This window comes from Lycorma delicatula, chromosome 5 (genome assembly GCF_047948215.1).
Source record: "Lycorma delicatula isolate Av1 chromosome 5, ASM4794821v1, whole genome shotgun sequence".
Taxonomy (NCBI): Eukaryota; Metazoa; Arthropoda; class Insecta; order Hemiptera; family Fulgoridae; genus Lycorma; species Lycorma delicatula.
The window spans coordinates 144,974,459-145,001,674 of NC_134459.1; the positions used below are offsets into that span (position 1 = coordinate 144,974,459).

Here is a 27,216-nt window from a genome sequence, read left to right on the forward strand (position 1 = left end):
CAAATAACATTCAAATTACTATTTAAGAAAAATTAATTTTGATTAAACGATAATTTTATAAACTTTTGGATTTATTGTCTTCGTATTATTTTTACTTATTTTTAGTTTGCTGTGTTAGCAAACATGCAATTCATCTTTGTTGTCAGATAATGTACAACTTTGAGGTTACGGTAAGTTGCTGATGCTTTGTAATCATGGCGTCTGAGCGGTATAGTTTTTCACTTACTACATTCAGGTAATTTAAAGTGAAATAAATATTTTTAATTTTTTCTAATACATTTTAGTGAAAAAACCTTTCTTTATATTTAAGCTTTTCTCAATGTATTTGTTAATTCTTGTTAACAATTCAGTTTGAATTTATCTGACTCGTGTGTTTTTCATTATACCATTATTATGAATAATTTCTTTGTTATTTATTTTCTGTCAGTTTTATGAAAATTTGATATTGAAATATATTCCTTACGATCAATTTTTACTTCTTTTTCCATTAGCAAAATATAACTTCGGTATTAAATTTGTTTACATCCATTAATCAAAACGTGTGTGATTGTTTTTTATTATATGTTTAGAATTGTTAGTTTTAATCCTTTTAAAGAGTAAAAATTAGAAATTTAAAAAAACAGGAAATAAAATATATTAACATTGATATGGCTACTGAGTAATAAGTTTTAGTTTCTCCATTTACCACTACTTGCTCCTAAAGTAACATTAAAATTAACGTAATTATTTACATGTAACATCTCCCTACTTAATAAAGCAGGTTATTTATTCAGATTGTCATTTTTCCTTTGTGAATAAAATTTGTGGATTCTACCAACCTATCTCTCCTTATTTAGTCGGTCAGTGACAAGTAAGCTAAAAAAGGATTATAATGGGTTTTACACAGTCTCCATGTGCATTTATTCTTCAAAGTTATTTCAAAATTTTTAGTTTTTAAAGTGCCAAGAAGACTTCTGTTGTTCCTTGATCAAACATACCCAATAAGTAAACAATTTCATGCATAGTTGGCTCATGTTAGAAAAAATAGTAGTGTAAATGAATGAAAAGAGTCATATTGACCAAAAATTTTAAATGATGAATCTTGAAAGTAAATAAGATTGCTCTCACCAGTTTGAACTGTCAGATAGGAGTACCCACAAAACCATAGAGAAATCAAATTTTTATTTTTCAAATATCAATCCTTTCAAGATCCACATTACCTCTGCACTAATAATTTAAATATCTATAACTCAACTTAATCCACTTAAGTGCAAAAATAAGACAACTCTTATTTTTTATTGTAACAGTATAATTAATTATAACAATATATAATTTAAAATAACTTTAAAGAAATAAAAGACCCTACTAATAAATTTCCAAAAATAACAAAACGTTTAATAGCAAAATATCAAACTATTTTTAATTATAACAATAATTTAAAATACCATACTAGATTATACCCTTTTGAACCGGTCGCTCCAAAATTAACAGGACTTCCAAAAATACACAAACCCAGCACCCCAATGTGACCTTTGATTGATTTTATATCTGCTCCATCTTATACTATTTCCAAAATAATAGATAAAATCCTTAGGATAAAAATGAATTTACATTATAATTAAAACATAAAAGGTGGGTATGAATTTGAGAACAAGTTAAAAAATTTAACAGTCTGCAAAAACACTAGGATGGCAAGTTACGATGTAAGTAACATATTATGATAAGTAACATGTATGCTAGAATACTTATTGACAAAACAATTCATATAATAAGAAATAAACTAATAAATAATCATAAAGACCCAAAAATGTATTGATATCATCATTATTATAAGGAATATATGTCAACAGAATTACTTTGAATTTAATGACAAGTGTTATACACAAGAAAATACATTGTTGCCTATGGGATTTCCTTTGCTAGCTATTATGTCTGAAATATACTTACAAGAAAATAAAATAGTTTGTGACATTATTCACTCACAAAATTTTATTATGGTTCATTATGTTTATGTGTATATATGTGTTTTTGTCATTTATGATCCAGTTATAAATATTGCACATCTGATAATTTTAAATAAACCTAATTCATATTATAACAATTTAGAATTCATTTATTAACTGGATATAAACAGTACAATAAATTTTCTAGATGTTAGAATTGAAATTAACAAAAATAATAAATTTATAACTTTGGTATACAGGAAACCTACAGCCAATAAAATAACAATTTATAAAATATCTAATCATCCTTGGTCTCATAAAATTAATATATATACAAATATGATTAATAGAGGTATCCATTATACACAAATTAATAAAGAAAAATTTAACACAAAAATAAATATTATAAAACAAATTGCAATTCAAAATGGATAATAGTACTTCATTAATTGATAATATATGTAAAAAACAAATACCAAAACTTAATAGTACATTAACTTTAAAACCAATACATAACACACATAAGATTGATAATGTTTATTTCAAATATTCATATACTAACAGTATCGTTGAATATATAACCAAAGTTTATGACAAGGATAAATTTAAACGTGCATATAAAATAAGAACCACATAATAAAATATTTAAAAAACAATAATATTGATTTATGCAATTTATGTCGAGTTTATATGATAAAGTGTAATGATTGTGAGGATATTTATATAAGTAAAACTAATAGATCATTTAAAGCCATTTTTTATGAACATTTTAGGTATTATAAAAATAAAAAATTGGGGTTCTCTAATGTTGCAGATCATATCATAAAAAATAGACATTCTCTTTCTGATGATAATACTAATTTGGAAATATTAGAAATTAAAAATTGATGTGGACACTACATGACTTCCTTGTACGCCTATTAAATTACTTATACACATTTTTTGTAGTACTTAATTTAAACTTATTTCATTTGAAAGCGAGATACATTCCTCCAATTCTTTAATAAAGTGGACAGTTACACAATTGCTGAAATATTAGTTTTTATTAGCATCAAATACTTATACAATTATTAATTCAACAATCTTACATGAAATATTAGGATAGAGTAAAATTCCCTTTATTACTCCTATTACTAGATCAGTATTATTCATATCTTTGTGAGTTGCTGATTAACAAAAGTTTCAGATTTCTGGTGTGTCGTATAAATAAAAGTTAATAATAATTAAACTTTTCCATTTAATGAACTCCTGTATACTGGTTACAAATGTTAATTTCGACCTTACAGTGTAATATATTCAGTTTTTATTATTGGATTATTTGTTGAATAATAAAAAATGAAAAAGAAACAATCGTACAGGAAAAAGAAAGATAACATTATGAAATATATCTCAAAAAAAATGACAAGAAGATGAATATAAAGAGGAAGAAATGTTAAAACCAAAGAAAGAATAAAAAGGAACAAAATATTGCAAACCAAAAAAAAATAAACAGGAAGAAAATTTTGCAAACAAAGGAAGAATAAAGATATTAAGAGAAGATGATAAATATAGAGGAAGAAAATGTTAAGACCAAGGAAAAATAAAAAGATTAAGAGAAGATGATGAATGGAAAGAGAGAAAATTTTAAAACTTGAGAACATGTACACAAATTAAGATCAGAAGAATTATATTAAACCAAAGAACAATTAAATAATTGGCAGCAAAAAACAAATCAACGAAATGATGATTTCTAAGTCCGACTTAGGGAGAATATTTTCTTAACAATATCAGAGTAGTTATGAACTAAAAGATAAGAATTTTTTGCAATTTATTAAAGATCAGGCATATATGCCTCAGTGTATATGTTGTTCTTGTGAGGAAACAAATGACTGATTTTTCAGTTGCTATGTAGTTAACTTTAATGTAGGTAAAATTAAACAGAAATTAAACTAGAAAATCCAGAAATAATACAATTCTAAATTATAATTTTCAATTAATATTAAATAATCATTTCACCAAATCTGTTACATATACACCACTGATCTCTATATATAACTGGATAGAGGATTCCTTGTATTGGAATTGGTAAAATTTGAAGCATTTAAACTAGTACCACTAAATGAGTGGGGTAGAACTAAATAAAATGAAACTGCTTGCGCAGAGGTAAGTGTAAGAGTAGGAATAAAACAGAGCCCTACCATCATGATTATAGTCACGCAAGTTACAATGGATTTATTTATTTCCCAGCATCTCATTCTGCAGCACTGGAGTATTATGCTTCTGTATTTTACACCACAAGGATCCCCTATCCAGTTATATAGATCAGTGACACATAAGTAATAAAGCCTATTAAATTACATAGACACATTTTTAGAAATTCACATAATTCACTAATAACTTTTTTAATTCTTTAATTAATATTTAAATTAATAATTTTTTTAATTCTTATTATTGAATTATTATTTATTGTAAAAAACTTCTTACAATCACAGGTTAATAATTATTAATAAATCAATATATTTAAATTTAAAAAAAAAATTATATATTAATATTTTGTGTACGTAATTGTAATTTTAATTTTTTAATTTTATGTTTGATATGTAATTTTATGTAAATATTATATACGATTGATGATGCAGGATACTGCAAAAGTGCTTTCGTAAAAAATTACATGAAAAACAAAAAATGAGGTATGAGTTGTCTTATTTCTGAACTTGAGTGGATTAAGAATTATATACATATATATATGCAAACACATGTTTGTTTGTTTTTTTTTTCAATATGGGTTACATAAACTTTTGCACTTTCTCTCTCTCTGTCTATATATATGCAATCATATACATTTATATTTAAACTCCTTAACCTGTACATATTATCATTATGGTGTGATTAACCTCATAAGTTTCTTTTAAGTAATCTGAGTAACAGCTTTGTAAATATTACCATCCAGGCTGCTCAAAAACTTAAAAATTACTGGGTTTTATTTTTAGGAAATTGAACATTTATGAAACTCTTGCAGGTCATTCAAATTGATAGATAATAATCAAAATAGACTGCATCATTTCTGTTTTCTGACTGTTAGCAAGTGGAATGTAATTTGGTCAGTAACTTCAGCATTTATTATTACTCTTGGACAAAATCTTAATTACCTTATAATGACAGGTTCGGATAATTTTAGAGCACTGCAATTCCAGGGATTCTGGTTTTAAACACCAATAGCACCTATTAACATAGAAGATTTTAGAATTGTATAAAAATTCATCCCTAATTTTTTTAATGATCTTTTTAATATTAATGATATTATTTGTTAGTTAATCAACCCTTTTGGATACTGAATATTTTGTTTAACTCTGGTTATTTCTGCCCTCACATACCAATTGTGTTGACAGAAAAAAGTTTTTAGGAACTTCTCTTTTTTATAATTCTTATGAATATTCATTATATATTCATAAATCTTATGAATTCATCCATTTATTTAGTTTACCCAAATGTAGAATATTTAATGAAAAATTTCTTCTGAAATTACCTTTACATTGATTGTCAAATGTGCAATTTCATTGAATGTGTAAGTAATTTTAAATGATTTTTTTATCTTTGTTATGTTATTTTAAAGTTATATTTTTTTATCTGATTATATATATATATATATATATATATATATATGTAATACATATACATATATATCAACCATTATAAATATATCAAAATAAGCAACTAATTATTAAAAAAAGGAAACAAAAATTTGTTATAAAAACCTTTCATCAAGTAAATAAAATGTTTGTCTATGGAAATTATATTTATTTTCCACATATAAAATTAATCATCAGATTAATAAAAATAACTTGTTTACCGTGTTTAAAACAAGAAAACTCAATCATTGTTCATTTTATATTAAAAACAATGTGACTATAGACAGTTAAGCATTTGGACAATGTCATATTTAATTATTGTCTCAAGTTGGCAGAACATCTCACAGGCTTAGTAGTGATAATTTTTGTTAACTAAATACTGTAGTTAAATAAAATAACAAAAGGAGAAAAAAAATCAATGACCATGCTTTAAAATCAAATTAATTTATTGAAATGTTAATTAATTGAAAGAGAATATGTGGTTGTTTTTTTTTAAGTAGGACAGATGTTCTTCAGTTTTTTTATACTCATGCTTTTGAATTTTCAAAATTAATTACTTTTCTCAATTTTTTTTCTTTGTCATCTTTGCCTTAGCACATATTAATTTATTATATAACTTGCATATTCAGAACCAAATTGCTATGTTAAAAATATAATAATAAATTTTCTTTTATTGCATATATTAACATTTATGTTTTTAGTATACAATTCTGACTCCATATGCACACACACTCACATGTATATAAAAAATGGACATGGTTTAAACTTAAAAAAAGTTACATCCTAAATAACTTGAACACCAAATGTATATGTCTAAATATATATTTAGAGCAAGTTTTTTATTCTGATTTTCTAATTGAAGAAATAATAATTTATGAGTTTCTTGCTGAAATAAGTTTCTTATGAGGTTATTTATTAACAATTATTTCTTTTAGAATAATTATCACCAGATATTCTTCTCTCTTATGTGTAATCTTTTTTTATTGCAGCCCTTCTGGAAAACTGGTACAGATAGAATATGCACTTGCAGCAGTATCAGCTGGAGCACCTTCTGTTGGGATAAAAGGTATATTTATAAAATATAATATTTATAACTAATGTATTTAAAATTAATTTTTTACTAGAATATCAAATTACATGAAACCATGTGGTAATTTTAAGCTTAATATGTTATCATTTTATGAAAATTGCATCTACATTGACATCTGAACTCAATTTGCTGCTCTTGCATTTTTATTCGTGTTTAAATAAAATTATAAAAATTAATGATATCAATTAATTAAAATTTTTATTTTTAAGAAAATATTAATATTCTAAGTTAAATTTGATATATAAAGTGTTATTTTAGTTACTGACCAGAATAAAATAATCATTTGTAACTTATTATTTACTTGTCATCATGTTGCACACTTCCGTATACTCTGCAACATGCAACTAAACATTTCTGATATGATTGTGTGGATGACTTCTTCCATAACATGATCCAGTTCTTCATTTATGGTGTAGCAATGTGCAGGTATGTGTGCCTTGTTAATACCCCATAATGAATTATTAGGCATAGTAAAATCTGAATTTAATGGTGGTCATGGTGATGCTGGAGTATTGTGACGCATCCACTGCCTGGAAATCTTTCATTTTGGAATATGTAGACAGAAAGAGTGAAATGCACACTGTTCTATGAGACTTTTATTTTAAAGCTGTGCTATGATCTACGTTTCAACATCTCTAAATAAGATAGCAGATTTGTTAAAAAAAGAATCAGAGCAAACTTAATGATGTATAGCGGCCCTTAGCATGACATGTAATTCCTTTGTGAAACAAGCATTTTCTTTTGCCCGGAAGACTACGTTTTTAGTGCACAAGCTATAGGAAAAAATTACCTTTGCATGTCTGCATCTAATAGTTCATTTGCGAATATTGATTAAGGTGGCATAATCTTCAATTCTCTCTATATTGTCACTTATAGGATGTGAAGGTCAGCTGCTTACTTATGACTATTTTGTTGGGGATTGTTCATTGGAATTTGCCACGGAAACAAATATTTCAGATCAGGTTGGCATTTTTTCACTCTGAAGCCTGTCTTTAACATTGCCTCAATGAAATTACATATTTTGCTGCTCACATTTTTGCTTACTTCATAAGCAGTGTTGTTACTTTTTTTGGTGAAGTGTTGTCAACACTGTTTTTGTGAACAGTTGTCAAGATCGATTTATACCGGCTGACCTTAAAAGGTGAGGCCCAACCCTAGGAAGTGATTCTACTTTACATACTGAAAAAAAAAGTCCAGTGAACATAGGTCCGAAAATCCATATTTTTCTGTCTGGCCACCAGTTTGTATTTTTTAAGAAAATGATTATTTTTCAAGAATGGTTGGAGATCATGTAATAAAAATTTTTACCTTTTTTAAAATTAACATTTTTTAATAGGAAAAAAATAGCAATACTCTTCATTGACAAATTTCAAGATGGCAGTTAATTTTTCAATCTTAAATATCTTAGGAATTCTTAGATTTATCAAATTGTGTTGCATTATAAAAATTATGAAGCATTTTTTGTGAACAAAACGACACCTTATTCGTAAAACTCCAGCTACAAACAACAGAGTTATTGCAAAGAGTAGGACTCAACCAATACGGTGGCCATATTGTTTTTTTTTATTGTTGCGACTTACTCACTTGATAAATAAACCAAATTTTTTTATGAAAATTGTTAAAAATTCAACATCATGGGTATTTAATAATAATTAGTAAGAGCTAGCCTAGAAACAATTCTCAGTAATAAAAAAATGTGAAAATCAAATACATAGGTTATTCAACCAAATTTTGTAAATGAAATAAAATTAAAAAAAAAGTAACATACAAACAAATTTTATTAATCAGGAAGGCTATAAATAAGTACTGTATGATAATTGCAACTGAAACAGCTGTTATTTTTACTTACATTGTTTTTCTTTCACTTCTGAAAAAAAAAACAGTTTAATGTTTTACTACTTCGATTGAATTGTGATATCTGTCCTCTGAATTTTGAAAATCTTCGTTTTTTTTTATTGAAAATTGTCATTAATCGTGTTAATTGTCATTTAAAATGAATCAAAATTATAAAAATAATGAACTTGCTGATATGTTTTTTATATATAGTTTTGCCAATGGCAATGCGAGGTAACCAAAATGGCTTTATCAAGAAAAGTATTTGAACTGCCGTCAGTCATATTAAATTTTCTACCTGTGACTTAATGCACATTTAAATGAAACTGGGAGCTGTAAAGCTGTCATAGTTTGTAATTGTAGACCTAAAACAGTTTCAGTGCCTCAGGTAGAAGAAAAGGTTTTGAAGAAGTTGGCACAGGATCCAGAAGAGCTGGTATCCAAGAAAGCATATCTTGTAGTACAATATGTAATGGAATATTTTACACTCACAATTATTGTAACTGTACCATCTGCTTTGGGTACAAGCTCTTCTACCAGGTGACAACCAGTCAAGGATTGCATTTAGTTGGTTAATTAACAAGTGTGCCCATAACGCAGAGTGGGTATCTGACATTCTTTTTACAGACAAGGCGTCTTTCACTAAGGATGGTATAAACAACTTCCACAACTGACATGTTTGGTGTGAGGAAACTTTTCATGCAATATTTCAAGCAGAAAGTCAATGCAGATTTTCTCTGAATTTTTGGGGAGCAATCTACATGAATGAGCTAATCGGGCCTTTCTTTTTGCCACACAGATTGACAGGTGACTCATATTTGAAATTCATAACAAATGACTTACCTGAACTGCTAGAGAACGTTCCTTTTCAAAGCACACTGAAGATGTGGTTCATGCAGGATGGTGTGCCTGCCCACTTTGCAATTGGCGAAAAATTTGAGAAAAATTAACTGATCGTTTTTAAGAAAGGTGGATTAGTCAGGGCAGCCCCATTCGTTGGCCTGCATACTCCCAAGATATGAACCTATTAGACTGTTATCTATGGAGACATATAAAGTCTCTTGTTTATTCAACACCAATTATTTATGTTCATCAGTTAGAGGATAGAAGTGTCTGCTCTTTTCAAACAATCGGGGAGGAACCAGGAATTTTTGAGCAAGTACGTCAGTCACTAAACGTGTGGACTGTTGTGTTAGAATGAATGAGGTCTTATTGAACATTTGGTGTGATTCTCATCTGAGAAGTGACTGGTTTTCTTCTTGCCCTTGCGGTGCATAGATCTGTAGAGGAAGTTTAGTCGAGGTATTTGATTGGCACGATCACGGGTGGCTAGGGTTCCGACCTAGGCATTGGAATATGTTTGGAGTAGGCGTATTGGCATCGCTGCCACGATTATATTGGTATTGTTTATGATTCAATTTGGGGCTCCCACTGGATTTGTGCTGCCAGGGTATGGTAGCCTGTGCGATCAGGTGTGTGGCTCATTCCAACGGTGGCAGTCCTGATTGTGACTTGGTAATGCCATGCAAGACTCCATGATGGAACTGGGTGGGGGTGCGGGGTTTGTCCCCAGCTCCTGCGCAGACTGGAATAAGGTTACATTCCCCTTGTTAGGTGACTTAATTTGGTCGACTTATTTGGGTGTAGGTCTGAATTTCTATGTTGCGTAAAATATAATTTTGATTGTTATGAGTGTAACACTGATTTAACTTTCAACTCGTTTGTTTTCTGAGGCATTCACAGTCACAAATAGTGCTGTCAAATTTGGACTAGGCGCAGGGTCCACACTTCGCGGCTTTGATTAGTTAGTTTGAGGTAATCATATTAGGTTGGATGTGAAGATGTCCGTTTGAGGCCTACGTGAAGGCAAAATATGATTTGTATTTTACTAATGCAAATGTTTGCCAAGGTATTTACATGCCTCGGCATCCCGACTGAGGCCTGGCTGATTGTGAGATGTAATCAGTTAGAGGATCTAAAGAAGACCTTTGGTAAAGCCCCTCAGGGCTCGGAATGGAGGAGGTAGTGTGGCGACTGGTAATGTCACAAGGTGGGTCTTCCCCCTACGGAGTTAGGATGATTCTCATCATAAAACAAACAAAATTTCACATGCTGTTATAGTAATTATTATTAAACATCCATTATGTTGAATATTTACCAATCTTAATCAGAAAATTTGATATTTAGTTATCAAGTGAGTCACGATAATAAAAAAAATAAGATGGCCACTATATCGGTTGAGGCCTACGTTTTACAATAACTCTGTTGTTTTTTCATTGGGTTTTTACGAATAAGGTGTTTTGTTCTCAAAAAAGATTCTTCATAATTTTTATAATACAACACAAGTTGATAAATTTAAGAATTCCTAAGATGTTTAAGATTGAAAAATTGAATCAACTGCCATTTTGAAATTTTTCAACAAAGAGTATCATTATTCTTTTTCCTATTGAAAAATGTTAGTTTAAAATAAAGTGCAAAAATTTTTGCATTAACTCCAACCAATCTTAAAAAATTAACATTTTCTTAAAAAATACAAAATGGCAGACAGACAGAAAAATATGTGTTTTCGGACCTACAAGGTCCGTAAAAAAGTAATGAGACTAGTTCAGAAATATTTTTTATTTACAATCCAACTGTACATGGACTCTATCACCTTTGAAATAGTTCCCTTGAAGACCTACACAACGCTTCAAACGGTTTTCCCACTCTTCATAGTAGTGTTGTAACTCAGAAACTGGAATATCCTTCAGATGGTCTGTTACATTTTTTAAAATGTTTTCTACTGTTCTAAAATGGTGTCCTTTGAGGCGTTTTTTTTAAGGTCGGGATCAGGAAAAAGTCACCGGGACTCAAGTCAGGTGAATAAGGTAGTTGAGGAACTACAGAAATGTTTTTCTTTGCCAAAAACTCATTAATTGAGAGCACAGTATGACACGGTGCATTGTCATGATGCAGCATCCAGTTGTGTTTGATGGCTGGTCTCACGCAGACAACTCTTTTCCGCAGTCTTTCAAAAATTTCTCGGTAAACACATTGATTTACAGTTTATTCTGTTGGCAAAAACTATTTATGGACAACGTTACTATCAAAGAAACAAATCACCGTGGTTTTGATTTTTGATTTGCTCATTTTTGCTTTATTGGGACGTGGTGAGTTTGAAGTGTGCCATTCCTTGCTGTGGCGTGTTTTGTTTCTGGGTCGTACTCAAATATCAAAGATTTATCACCAGTAGTAACATTTTTTTAGAAAGTCAGGATCAGTTTCAATTTGCCCTAGAAGATCGTAGCACACTTCCACCATGTTGTTTTTCTGTTCAGCATTGAGGTTTTTTGGGATCAATTTTACACAAACTTTTTTCATATCCAATTAATTAGTTTGTCAAAATTGATGGGCTGTGGTATGGTTCAAATTCAATTGTTCTGCAATCATTCTGACAGTTAATCGCCAGCTGTATCATATCAAGTCTCTGATTCACTCAACATTGTTGTCACTTTTTGACGTTAATGGTCTTTCAAAGTATGGATTGTTCGCTGATTCCCAGCCATCTGAAAATGCTTTAAACCACCTAATAAAAAGTTGGGCTTGTGGCAGACCATCATCTCCATATACCCTTTTCAATTTTGAAAGTTTTAATAGCATTCTCATCGAGTTTAACTTGATGGCACAATGTTGCTCATGATTAGTATCACTCATTTTTGTAAAGCACAACAAAAACTTGTTTCACAAAAAGTTTGTTTACATCTCACGTGGCAACAATAAACTAAAAATAAATATTAATACCTAATATAAATCAGTTGTTCATATATCATATGTTTACTAGTAACTTTATAGTATTGCCACTTTGGCTGCCAAAAAATAAAAAATAAAATAGTCTCATTACTTTATTTACAGACCTCATATGCTCACTGGACATTTTTTCTTCAATATTTTAAGCAGAATCACTTCCTAGAGTTTACCTCTTCTTTTAAGATTAATCCTACACCTTGATACTTAAATACTTGTCATTCTTTTGATGTGATTATTTCCTTTATTTTACTTCTAAGATTAACTTATTATCTCGTAGTTAAACATACATAATCTAAAAATTAAGTACTGTCAGAAAATCTGATACTAGCTACATTGTATATATATTTAATTAGTTATTAATAATATGCCAAACATTTTTATAGTGCATATCATACATCCTTTTTAAAATATCTTTAAATGATTTGATGATGTACACACATACACATATTTCAAATTTAATAAATTACTTGTTCAGAAGTATATATTATATTCATTACATTTAACAGTAGTTATATATAAAGTTATTGAATTTTTTATGATTTTTCTTTTATTTATGGTTTTTTTTTTTGTAATTTTACAGCCATAAATGGAGTTGTACTTGCAACAGAGAATAAACATAAGTCGATATTATATGAGGAACATAGTGTTTACAAAGTAGATATGGTTACAGATCATATTGGAATGGTTTATAGTGGTAAGTGTTTTAATTATTTGTTAGTAATTTTTAATTTTAGAAAATTATATAATTGCTTAGAAATGTATATTAGCTGAATGTCAAGTAGTATATACAAGTAGACTAAAATTTAACAAAGAAAATGAAAAATAGTTTCTTTGGAACATTTTGATTCACATTTATTTGTTAATTAATTGAGAAAATATAAACAAAATGTAAACACAGTAGAAATATGTGTTTGATGGAGAACAGCCAGTATGTATTGTACTCCACTAAGAACCTAGCTTTAGGCCATGATGGTGATGGGTGCTGGATTACTTGTAAAACGAAACCTAAACAACTCTGACTTAGAAAGAAAACAAATCTCTGTTAGATTGAAATCACAACAGCGAGAAATAAACAATTAAAGAATTTTAGATTTGTCATCCAGCAATTTCATTGTATTAGATAACTCTTTCGTGCCTGTTTGTTTCATCCTTCTGAAGTTATATATAAAACTTTTTTCTGCTTTGTGCCAGTTCCTTGTTATATTTCTATTATTTTTGTTTGTGCATTTCTTTTTCTGTGATGAAATGTGTGCTTTTAATGTTACAGTGTAATGTTTTAAATAGATTTTATAATTTATCTTACTTTATTATTGAATTATATTTTATAAATATTAAACATTACTGTTGTATATTTTATTGATTTTGTTATTTACATTGTTTATCAGGTATGGGTCCAGATTATAGACTATTAGTAAAGCGTGCAAGAAAGATAGCTCAGCAGTATTCATTAGTGTATGGAAAACCAATTCCTACTGCCCAGCTTGTTCAACGTGTAGCAATGGTTATGCAAGAATACACTCAGTCTGGGTAAGAAAAGCTGCAGTTAATTTTTATTATCCTGTTTTAATAATATATTGATAACAATGTACATTGTGTACAATGTCTGATATTATCCAGATATTTTTAAAATTAATATAGTTTTATTCATTGATTGTACAATAAATCTCGTTGTAAAATCATATTTGTGGTTTTTTTCACACAATAAATTTTGTCATTTATAATTATCAAAATAAATTATTTTAAAACATAGCATAGGTAATATTAAAATTTCTTGATTTTATTATATGTTCTGTTATAAATGTATTACTGAATTCTGAAATAATTTTTAAACTTGTAAAACAGTGAGTTAAATGAAGAATTGGCTAAAACAATAAATTCATATAAAATTCTAAAAACAATTAGAATTGTAATTTAAAGTAACCTCAACATTTTACAGAAATGTTCATCTTGTTTTTTTACAGTAGGATTTTAGAGTGATATCTTTGTGAAGACAAATATTGTCTTTTATGGTAATTTTATTTTCTTACCAATGACATGAAAGATGGATGATAGTGTAAGTTACTGGATGCCACAGTTGAATAGGTATTTTCTGTAATAAAATCATAATATGGGATAAATACAAAAAATGCAGATTAGTGATATTGTCCTGTGCTTCAAATGTGTTTTAGAGAATAAATAATGAGAAAGCAAAATACTGGGTAATTCAAGAAGGACTTCACTATTTTGAAAGCTTATAAAAATCTGTTTAGATAACTTTCACATTTGGTTCATTTCATAAAAAAAAACACAAAGTTTGTCACCCAACATTCGCTTTGGTTCCATATGGCTTTTATTCATATACATCTCACCTGAAGTTGATTTCATTCCGGACTGTATCCAACAAGTCAGTCATTACCTCTGCAGCTGCAGCGTTAATTCAAAGTCTTAGCTTGACAAGATCAGCAGACCAAAGTGGTACATAAACCTGATCTTTAATGAAATCCCACAAGAAAACATCTAGTGGGGTCAAATCTGGGACCAATCATTGACCTGAGAACCGAGTATCAAGAAAATCTCAAACTTCTAGGCGATAGTGAGGTGTTGCCCCATCTTGCTGATAGTAATAATGTCTATCTTGATAATCATCGTCTGAGGAATTAGAAAATTTTGAAGCATGTCCAGATAAACAATACCATTTATGGTTCCCTCCTGTAAGAAGAACAGGTCATGTAGTTTTTGTTTGCTTAGGGCACAAAAACCATTAATCTTAGGGCTGTCAAGAATGTGCTGCAAAGTTTCATGAGGGTTTTCACTACTTCATATTTGGCAGATATGGGTGTTGTTCCCCTTGCTACTGATGTGAAACCTTGACTCATTAAAGTTGTGAAGTCTTTTTTGAATCACCCAATAGAAATAAAAATTGGAGTAGCTCACATGGCTTTTAAAGGAAGAGATTAACCATGGACTTGATCTCTGCAGCAAGCTAGCTGGAAGGGAAAAGGGATAAATCTAATATTTTGTTTCATGAGTAATAAAAGAACATATGTTGATTGTTAAGAACATATGTGGGTCTGGAGTTAGATAGTAATCCCTTTTGTTATCTTCCTCTTCTAGTCCTGATAAAGAGTTTTGGATTTTTTTTGGAGTCAGTTCACAGGATAAAAATATTAAAGGAAATCTGAAAGAATTGGAAAGATATTGGAAAATAATTTTGAATCATGAGATATTAAGATGAAACCAAAGGTTAGAGCCAAGAAAAAATTGCTAGTTAAGTGACATAGGATGTAATCAAAAGTTACAAGCATATGTGAAGGTTTGGTAGAAGGGAAATGGTAGTAAGAATAAAATTGGCTATTTAAAACCACCACCTTATCTGTGGAACTTTGTATGTAAATTTGTACTCTTCTTTATTTTTATGTTCTTTCATTTGTTATACTACCTAATACTGTATCTGTATACTAGGAACAAAAAATATTAAAATTGTTACTGTGATTTGCTGTAAGTTAATTTGCAAGAAAGCAATAATCAAAGGGAAATAAGTTTGTTAAAAAATTATTTTAACAGATTTTTGGAAAAATATTTATGAAAATGATTTTTTTGCATCCTTTTCTTTCAAGTATAAATGAAAAAAATATTTTTTAAAAATACTTTTAAAAAAAATACGTACCTAAGTAGTTTAAACGAAAAAAAAAAATCTTTTATGACTGCATAGAATCACTGTAGTCCAAGTCATTATCCAAGTCTCTTTGAAGGTACTCCTTGAGCCTTGCAATCCTCCCAGTACTTTTTCATACATTCCCATCACTGTGGCCTTACTGGTGTTGAAAATTTCATGTTATGAATTTATTTCTTGTAAGTGTAAAGCAAGTGTTTTTGTACTTGATTTTTCATTTATTTTTATCTTGTCAGTGGTGTCTTCTGGCGTAAGGTCAATTTCCTTCAGATCCTCTTATTTCTCTGATTCATCTACATTCTGTCTTGGTTTTTTCAAGTTGAGATTGTACTGTACTAACTATTTCAGAAGCAGTACTATTTCTGTTTTTTTGGGGGGGGCATTTTTTAGCCATTCTCTGATTACCATTTCCAGAGCACAGTTGAATTGTAGCAGCGAGAATCCATCGCTTTGGCAGAGTTTTGTTTTGATCTCAAATGGTTCCAAGAGTTAGCCTCTGAATTTCTCTTTTTGACTTAGTATTTTGGAGGATCAGTTTTATTATGTTTATTAATTTAGAATTAATTTAGTCCGATGTGTCTTAGAATTTTTAGTTGTGATTCTCTGGATGCAATCGTATGTTTTCTGGAAGTCTACAATCATTATCACCATGTCTGCTTCTTTTTCTGTTATAATCCATTATTAGCTTGAGACTCATCTGATCTGAACAGCTCCTCAAGGGTCTGAAACCTCTTTGGTATTCTCCTAGTTCTTTCTTTAGTTGTAAACCAATCCTATTGAGTATGATTCTTGAAAGGATTTTGTATGTTGCGTGTAGGAGTGAAATTCCCCTGTAATTGTCAGGGTCTATTTTGTCCCCTTTTTTGTGTAACAAATGGATGAGGACTATTGTCTAGTGTTCTGGTAATTCTTCTTTGATCCAGATGTTGGCAAGCTGTTGATGTAGGTGATTTTTGTTGGTCTTCCTAATGTTTCCAGATCTCTACAAAGGTCTGATCTTCTCCTGCTGCTTTGTAATTCTTCATCTCACCTAATGCTTGATAGACTTCTTTATGGTGGGAAGATTGATGTTTTCCAGTGGTGTTATTATTGGTGTGCTGGTATCTTAAGTTTAGGAGTTCTGTCGATTCTTTGCAATTTATTACTTTGTTGAAATATTTGAAATTATTTATTTAAGGATTTCTACATTGTATTTATTGTTATGGGCCAGATTATGGTTTTCATCCTTCATTAGTAGGGGTTTGTATCTCCAGAGTTGCATTTTGAAGGTTTTGTAGTAGTCTCTCGGCTGCATTTGGTTGAATTCTTCTGTTGATCTCACTGTCTTTATGGTGTTGTCTTTTTATTTTCATTAGGGTTTGGATGGTTTGTTTTCTTTGTTTTACTAGATTGTGAAAGGATGTTTCTGATTCTTGGAATTTTTGTAATAGCCATGCCCAATATCTCTTCGCTGTTTTGTCACATTCACTGTTCCACCATTGATGATTTTTACAGGATTTTATTGGGACCAATTCTTCTGCGATTTGTTTTAAGTTTGTTGACTGGGTCATTTAGTTTATCCGTGATTGTTATTTTTTCGGTTGCTTTTTGGTAACTTTCATTCTTGACTAGTTGGGTAGAGTCTATTTTTCTTTCAGCTTAAGGGGCTTGGTTTTGTCCTTTGGGGAGTGAATTAAATTTTTATTTTGACTACTTAGCGATCTAAACATGTGCCTACTCCTCGAAGGACTTTACATTTTAGATCTCTTTGTTGTGGTGTTTGTCCATGAAGATATGATCTAGTTGCCATTCTTTAGTGTAGTCGGGGTGTTTCCAGGTTTTGAAGTTTTCTTTTGAAATATGTGGATTTCCAGATTAGGTTGTGGGCTTTCTCCAGAGATCAGCGAGTCCATTATAATTTGTTTTCTTTTTGGTTGGGCCATTTTCTGATGATTTCATAGTATCTTTTTTCTCTGCCTAGTTGAGCATTGAAGTTTCTGATTAGTTGTGTGATTTTTGGAGTGATATTTATGGTCTGGTTGAATAGGTTTTTGTTTCTTTATGGTATTTTGGAGATTAGTTTTTATTATTAATGGGGGGCGTGGGCATTTATGGTGTAGATTTTATTAGATGCTTTTAAGGTGACTGTTAGATTCTTAAGGATTGTGACTTGTACAGAGTTTATTATTTTGAAGCTGACCAAAAAGCCTGTTTCAAACTGTGGAACACATTTCATCACCCTCTTCCTAGTTATACCTTTGTAGAGCCTCTTTCCTTGAGATTCCATGGTGTTCGATGTTTCTTGTTTCCTCAATTCCATGATGAGAATTTTTTGTCTGCCCACTAGATCAATTATTATTCTTAGTTTACCAGTCTGCACGAGTGAGTTTACATTGTGGGTGGAAATGTAGGTGATTTGCTTCAGTTTGTTTTTGGATTTCCTTGTGTGCAGTGTTGGGGAATTCCAGTGCTTCCAATTACATGTTATTATCTAAGCAGAAACTCACCATATCTGACTAGTGCCTTCTCTGAACTCTGGTGTTGCTTGGTTCAGCTGGTGGAGTATTCCTTAAAAGACCTTTCAGAGTTGACTGTCAAGAGGTCACCATTGACCAACTCTAGATGTGATCTTATGAAGTGATAGTAGGATATAAATTGATGATAGATGAAATTTGTTTAGATTCACTTCACCGGACACTTTTCTCCTACATTCTGGATGTAGCCAGGCACACCTCATGGAAGCTCGAACTGACATTTGTTAAAGTTGTTATTTTGGAGACTAGTTAAAAAGTTCAGTCCTAAAGATTGCGCCCAATTTGCTTTTATTACTATGTTTTTCACTTCACACCAGTTCTAATCAGTTTGTGTTACAGAATAGACTTTAACTTGTTTTAGAATTTTACCTTCATTTTAAACTTGTTTTAGAAGAATAAAGAAACCAAGTCTTCTCAGGTCTTAAAATAATTATAAATATTTTGATGTCACAATTCAGCTTCATTGAATAGTTGTGGTGTTTGCTGAATGGATAGTAGTTTAGATCTTTTTTGTAAACCTAAACATTACGTTTGCTTTTTTTTAATATAAAGAAAACCTAAAACTAAATGATAATATAAATATGTTATTAATATCAAATAACCTGTGAATTTTTTTTTTTCCTAGTGGAGTTAGACCTTTTGGTGTCAGTTTATTAGTTTGTGGCTGGGAAGAAGACAGACCATATTTGTTTCAATGTGACCCCTCTGGTGCTTATTTTGCTTGGAAAGCAACTGCAATGGGCAAAAATCATGTCAATGGAAAGACATTTTTAGAAAAAAGGTTAGTAACTTTTATTTTGTTATACACTAATATTCATATATTAATTTATTGCTGTACCTGTTTATTTTAGTAGGTGTTATAGAATCATGCACTATGTATGATGTCTTTAACTCTCAACAACAAAAAAAAAACTCAAAAAGTAATAGTGTTGTCATATAAATTTCTTATAATAGTTAAAAACTAAATGGAGATTTACTGGTAGAGTTGTGTTAAATGTTTTAGGCTCCACTGTAAGTGGTATAGTAAAAAAAAATTTGGTGAAGTGAGAGATATCTTGAATATTTTGTTTAGTTTAAATTCTTTTGTAAACTGCTTACCATTATATTATTTGTTTCCTTCGAGCGCTTCTAGCTACTATTGAATATCATATAAAATGTAAGCAGTTTAAATTATATACAATAATTGTATTTTACCAACAGTGCCATGTTAGAAAATCTTAATTTAAATTTTTTCACAATTCACTGATAGGAAGGTGTCTTTAGAAAAGGTACTAGAAATAATTATATAAATCTTTATTTCCTAACTATAGTACTAATTTATTATATTATTGGTGTAAAGAGCACTGAATGAAAATTGATTTTTTAAAAACTGAAAAATGATGTGAAATATAAAAATTAGACTTTCTTTAAGAAAATATTATTTAATAACATTCCTGACTTTGTATTTACATCTTTTAATAACTGCTGTGTATAATAATGTCCAAATGATTAAATAAGCATAATGGTTAGGTACTGCTACATCACTGAATTGGTTAAAAATTACTATTGTTTTATAGAATTCTTGAGTGACTGTTTTGAGAGATTGTGTTCGGTGAACTCTAGAGCACCTACTAACACTGGATTGTTTGTATGCATTTGATTTTAACTTTGTGATGTCATCAATTCTTTTTCTTTTTACCATATGCAAATCCAAAGGGTTAAACTATGTGGTTGTGACCTGGTAATTTATGTAGCCTGATGTAAAAAGAAATGTAAGAAAGGGAGTCCGACAAGGATGTTCCCTGTCTCCGTTACTTTTTAATCTTTACATGGAACTAGCAGTTAATGATGTTAAAGAACAATTTAGATTCGGAGTAACAGTACAAGGTGAAAAGATAAAGATGCTACGATTTGCTGATGATGTAGTAATTCTAGCCGAGAGTAAAAAGGATTTAGAAGAAACAATGAACGGCATAGATGAAGTCCTATACAAGAACTATCGCATGAAAATAAACAAGAACAAAACAAAAGTAATGAAATTAGTAGAAATAACAAATATGGACCACTGAATGTGAAAATAGGAGGAGAAAACATTATGGAGGTAGAAGAATTTTGTTATTTGGGAAGTAGAATTACTAAAGATGGACGAAGCAGGAGCGATATAAAATGCCAAATAGCACAAGCTAAACGAGCGTTCAGTAAGAAATATAATTTGTTTACATCAAAAATTAATTTAAATGGTCAGGAAAAGATTTTTGAAAGTGTATGTTTGGAGTGTCGCTTTATATGGAAGTGAAACTTGGACGATCGGAGTATCTGAGAAGAAAAGATTAGAAGCTTTTGAAATGTGGTGCTATAGAACAATGTTAAAAATCAGATGGGTGGATAAAGTGACAAATGAAGAGGTATTGTGGCAAATAGATGAAGAAAGAAGCATTTGGAAAAATATAGTTAAAAGAAGAGACAGACTTATAGGCCACATACTAAGGCATCCTGGAATAGTCGCTTTAATATTGGAAGGACAGGTAGAAGGGAAAAATTGTGTAGGCAGGCCACGTTTGGAATATGTAAAACAAATTGTTAGGGATGTAGGATGTAGAGGGTATACTGAAATGAAACGACTAGCACTAGATAGGGAATCTTGGAGAGCTGCATCAAACCAGTCAAATGACTGAAGACAAAAAAAAAAAAAAAAGATGTAAAAAGGTGGTAAATTACATGAGCAGGAATAATGTTGTAACATTAACATAAATGTTAATAGAATAGTGTGAACTCCCTATGTTGTTTTGACATAATTAACACTTGTCTAATTTTGCCCTGTAAAAATAAATTTTTTGCCCTCTTATTTCCTCTTTGAGAACATAGTTTATGTTATTCATATACTGAAACAACCAACTCGCCTTATAGTGTTGATAGTGCTTTCAGATTGTTGCAAAGCATCTTCTATTAAATATGAGGGTCATTCAATAATAATTAAACAAGACGTACAGCAAAAATGATGGTTTATTAAACAAATACAGTGTTTTTGTCTACTTTTCCAAGTAATCCCCACCAACTAACTTCTCTGTACATGTCCCTTCTTTTTACAAGTTTTCTTATCCTTTCAGTGAAGAATTCTTTACCTTGATCTCAAAGCCAGTTTTGTACTTTTTTCTTTAGCTCTTCGTTGTTGAAAATGATGCCCACACAAAGCTTCTCTCATTGAACCAAACAGATAAAAATCTGAAGGGGCAAGGTCAGGCTGTAAGAAGAATGAGGTAGGAGCTCCCAACCACTTTGTTTAGTTCAGTTCAGTTTGTTTTGAATGATGGAATCAGTTATGGCAACACTTACTCGACATTTTTCAGCAATTTGTTCAACTGTAAGATGTCTGTCTTCTTGGAGAAGTGAATCAATATGAGAGTCTAATGCCGTGGTCAACACTGTTGCCAGATGCCTGAAGCAGTGCTCGTTGGTCACGCTTTTACGGTTCATGCAACTACTGCCGTATTGTTTGTTCATCCAAGAGTATATTTCTGACAGTTGTACACTTTCCGAAAGTAAAAATCAGATCACAAAACACTATTGTTCAAAAGTACTTTCTTCGAGCAGACACACCATCATAACTAAGTCTTAAGAGGTTATGTTTACGTAAATATTAATAGAAAGCTAACTAACACTCTTTGCAAGGTTGCCAACTAACACTTAAAAAAGTTTCAATTGCCTGCACTAAGCATTTGCTTCACTAAAAATGTGTGTCTAATTATTGAATGATCGTCGTATATCAGGATATTTGTAAGTGTGTAACCTTTTAGAAAGCTACCCTGCCCATTTCTTTAAACTTTTAAAACTACCAGTTATTAACTGATGAGTTTGCGTCACTCCCATATGTGAGTTGACTTATGCTGAGCACTATCAGTAACTTAAAATATATAAAAATAAACTTAAAAGTTTATAATTTAAAGCCACACAAATATAAGATAAAGCAAATTCCTCAAACCCCATTACAAACTGTGCTTTTTATTGCTTATATCCCAAATTTCCATCAAACTAGCAAAACACTACACTGAAAATTTTCAGCATAAATTTAATCATTTTCTTTTGCTACAATCAAACTGAACTTTCCTAGGTCTATTGTGTGGAAAGTTATTAGATGTTGATTGTTGTATTTTTTTTTTCCAGAAATTGTTGCATCAGTTAACTAACCATTACTTTTAACTTCAAGTTTTTTTTTTCATTGTTACATGAGTTTCAGCAATGGAGTAACGTTGTTCCTGTTGCATTTTAGTTTTTTTACTTAACCAGGAATACATTTTTTTTTTAAAGTAATGTTGAAAAATCCTGCTGCCAGAATGAGGTTCATTTGCAATTATATCACTCACTTATGCCCTAAATTCACCCTTTTTGTATTACTTTCATTAATCTTATTAACTGTTTATCCGTTGAACTCTGGGATGTAATTCATTGGAGCTAGGATGAGGATCAGTCTATAAGTTTACTAAGGGTGCAAAATTTCTATAATCCTCCTCCCAGGAACCTTTAAAAGGAGAAAAGATTAAAATTTTGCTGTTGGAATATTTTTCACAATATTACTTTTTTTATATTTTTATACCTTCATTACTTATTTAATAATGTTCATGATTCCTTATTCCCTGTTTTATCTGCCTCTCAAGATTAATGACATTAAATATTGCATTATTTTGTTTCAAATAATTGAACATTCTGTTTAAAGATTTATTCTGTTGCAGCAACAAGAGAAGCACCATACCACTTATCTCCTTTAAATTAAAAAAAATTTAATTTTTTTCTTTCACAGCATTCTACCTTTAGGGTTAACTGGCATCACACTTACATGACTGCAGTATAAACTATTCACATTCACATCGACTACAATCATGTAAACTTGTTTTAGAAATTTTCATTTGAATACTATCGTGTTAACGCGACTAATATAATTCTTTCACTGATGCTGTACTTTATTGGCTTTAAAATGAACTATTTGCATTATTGATAGGTTGCAGCGAACAGCTGGAAATAGAGATCAATGTCATGTTACTAGCATTCTAAAACTAGGTTCTGTAAGTTTTGTTGGACTCTGTAAGTAAACATGGTCGATATGTTGCATACCTGTCCAGGATTTATTTTTTCTCATTAAAGTTCTAATAATGCCCAAAATTATTGAACATATAATGAATGAAACAAACACATATTATACCAAAGTCTCTAATAAATCGATCTTGTTCATTCAAATTTACAACAATGGAAACTAACCAACATAGATGAAGTGTATACATTTTTTAATTAGACCAAAAAGTAAGAAAGATTCTATAAAAAAGAACTGGTCAACAGACAGGCTATTACATTCCCCATTTTTTTCCGAAACAATGGTTAGAGATAGATATTTGAATATTCTTAGTATGCTTCATTTTGCCAATAATAAAAATCGACTACATCTGGCCTTCGTCTTTTCAAAATTCAATAATTTGATAAATTGAAAAAGAATTTCAATTTAGTGGTAATTGATGAGTCCTTAGTTTTGTTCAAAAGAAGACTTAATTTTGTTTATGTTTATAATAAAAATTGTGTTTTAAAATTTGTTTACAAAATAAAATTTTAGATTTTAATTGAATTAAAATAATATTCATTCCTAGTGATAAATCATACAGAGAAAATTACATAAAGATCAGTAACTTTAATAAAATAATCTAATCTGAACATGAACTAGAATTTACAATATGTTAGTTCTGAAACACTTGTCTCTTAGGCCACACCTACCCCCCCCCCAAGCTTTTTTTAAATTTATACCTTGTTAAACATCCCTGGCCTCCGCCGTTAGGCTATGCGCAGGAATGTCGGAGTGTTGTGGCAGTCGACTGCCCCCCTGTCTTGCCTTTTCTGTTTCTGTGGCGTCCCATCGGGATCCTCTCAGTTTCATCAAGATGCAGTAGCCCTCCCTTCTGGACGACCACTACATCCCTCCACTGAGAGGCTACCCTAACCGTCCCTAAACCTACCCCCCTAACCATTTATTAATTAATATTTTTAATCTTTAATTAAAATTGAAGTGGTTATGATTGTTATTTTTTGAGAAAATAATTTTGTTTACATAAACAATAAACAACTTAGTATTGTAGAATTTATGCTCCCTTGCACTCTCTCTCTTTTTCCTGTTTAGCCTCCGGTAACTACCGTTTAGATAATTCTTCAGAGGATGAATGAGGATGTGATATATGTATGAGTGTAAATGAAGTGTAGTCTTGTACATTCTCAGTTCAACCATTCCTGAGATGTGTGGTTAATTGAAACCCAACCACCAAAGAACACCGGTATCCACGATATAGTATTCAAATCCGTGTAAAAATAACTGGCTTTACTAGGACTTGAATGCTGGAACTCTCGACTTCCAAATCAGCTGATTTGGGAAGACGCGTTCACCACTAGACCAAGCCGGTGGGTTATGCTCCCTTGCACTGTAGCGATGCAGACTTTCCTTAAATTGAAATATTGAACTGATATTTTCAAAAGCGCTAAGTAAGGAAAGTTATTATTTAATTGGAATTCCACTTGGTGCTTATTTAATAACAGTTAAAAAATTATTATTTCAACTTTTCTTTTTCAAATTATGCTCTAAAATTAAATTACTATTATTATTATTATTAAATTAGATATTCTATAATGTTTATTATACATAAATACAGTGTTTCTAGTAAAAAAAAAAAAACTATTTATTGAAACTTTGATCTTCATTTTGTCTATTCATTTGGTCTAGATCCCATAGTCCTCTTCATTAATAAAAAGTAATAAATTGCTGTGATTTGTGAACTGTTGTGTTTGAAAAAAGATTCATCTTCAGGAACACAATACAGGGAATAAAAATTAAATGTGACTTACCCTCATTTAATAAAAATTGAAATATGGTACTTAAACAATTTTTTTTTCGAATATCTATTTATGGAGGTGAGTGAAGAAAACGCCTTGGCATCCTTCAGTTGTGAAAATCTGATGGGCATTGTGATTAATATTTATTGAAATATGTAAATGTAAAATTCAGCTTTTGTTTAATTGTTGTTTTCAATATGTTCTTCATGTGTCATAGCACTGCATGAAATAAATGAAATCTGTTGTAATAAATAAAGGCAGTTGGTTAGTTCAAAAGGAATCGGCTATAACTACAGCTATTATTTTTTTTTCTTTGACTTTAGGAAGCGGAAAAGTATTTTTAACTGGATTTAAATGGATATTATGTTATTTAAATTAATTATCATCTTCAGAATGTCAGCCTACTGTATAAAATCAGCTTTTTAAACTATAATTTTGTTCATATTTTTGCAAAGTAATCTTAAAGTAAAATATAAATTATTATCCAATGAAAATATCTGTTACTTCCAATATCTGAATTTTAGGCCATTTTTTATTTTTCACTGGTTTGTTGTGAAGTGCCTTCTATTAGCATTGGCTCATCACTATTTTAAATTCAAAGATGAACTGGATTCAAAGATTTGCCTGTGTAAACTATTTTAGCATAAACTATATATAGGAAGCAGTTTTTAGTTATTCTTTCCAGTTTGAGTAGATCATTTTTTTATCAGTCTGACAACATATCAATTTCTCAATTAGCTGATATAAAAAAAGTACTTAACCTTGGTTTTAGATCACCATTTACCTTTTTTTTTAAAAAATACTAAACATTTGTTAATTTAAATTCTATTAAACCTGTAAAAAAATTTTAAATTAAAAAAATGGATGGTCTGTTTCTCTTTCAAAAGCGTACAAAATTATTTTTTTAGACTGGTTTTTTAATCAGGATATGTGCTTAAGTTGTAAGAAAATGACATTCTCTTCTTAAAACTTGATCTGCTTAATTTTTTAAGTTGTACCAGTGTTTGTACAACTAATAATAGTTTAGTTAATAATAAATATGATGGCTTGCTTTATAAACTGCATAAACTGTAAAATTTATTTTATTAATTTTAGATACAGCGAAGACCTGGAACTTGATGATGCTGTTCATACAGCTATTTTAACCTTGAAGGAAGGTTTTGAAGGGCAGATGACTGCAGATAATATTGAAGTAGGAGTATGTGATGCTAGTGGTTTCCGACGTCTTGACCCAGCAGCAGTTAAAGATTACCTAGCAAACATACCATAATTTTTATTTTCTTAAATTATATATATTTTTATAATTATTTGAAATTCTAACTTGAAATTATTAAAATATAAATGTTGTGTTACATGAATTAAATTTAAAAATAAACAATTCTTTTTCAGTTTAGTGTGACTTTAAATACCTCAAGTTTAATCAGTGGAGTAAAACTCACACTCAAAAAATTGGCTCGATATTATCCCTGTGTCAGTATGATAAAACATTGCCTGTAATAGAAGAAACAAAAATTAATTTTCAATAAGCAGTTTGTGAGTAATAAGAAAGCTAGATACATGATAAATATCAATTAATCAGTCTGTATCTAGGCTTATCATATGCCCGGGATTAGTCCAGACAGTCCTGGTTTTTTATTACTGTCCAGGGTTTGAGAATTTTATGACTGGTGAAGATTTTTTTTTAATTTCAGACCTATATGTTCGACAGTGCATTTTTAAACATTCTCTTAGGCCGTGCATCTCTCAGCCGACCTTGGAGCAAGCACTGATGTTGATTTTGACAGAGGTGTGGCTACCGGTCATAACTTTTTATGTAGTCATTTGATTGACTTAATCATGTTGTTTTCATGTGTGAAGTAACTTGTCTACACCATTTTGATAATTTTATCTCTATTCATTTTTTGTCTTATCGTTTAGCGGTGGGCAAAAGAAAATGTATGCTTAATGTTAACATGCAACAGGAATGCAGATTTTT

The 27,216-nt window shown here is 30.2% G+C and overlaps 1 protein-coding gene across 1 annotated transcript; it reads left to right on the forward strand.

Moving 5' to 3' along the window:
- Positions 1-77: 77 nt before the first annotated feature.
- Positions 78-26,634, forward strand: Prosalpha2 (proteasome alpha2 subunit). Its single transcript, XM_075367253.1, has 6 exons — positions 78-235; positions 6,520-6,596; positions 12,820-12,933; positions 13,625-13,766; positions 19,030-19,185; positions 26,337-26,634. Exons 1-6 carry the CDS (start codon positions 195-197, stop codon positions 26,509-26,511), a joined length of 705 nt encoding a protein of 234 aa, XP_075223368.1. The 5' UTR covers positions 78-194; the 3' UTR covers positions 26,512-26,634.
- Positions 26,635-27,216: the final 582 nt, after the last annotated feature.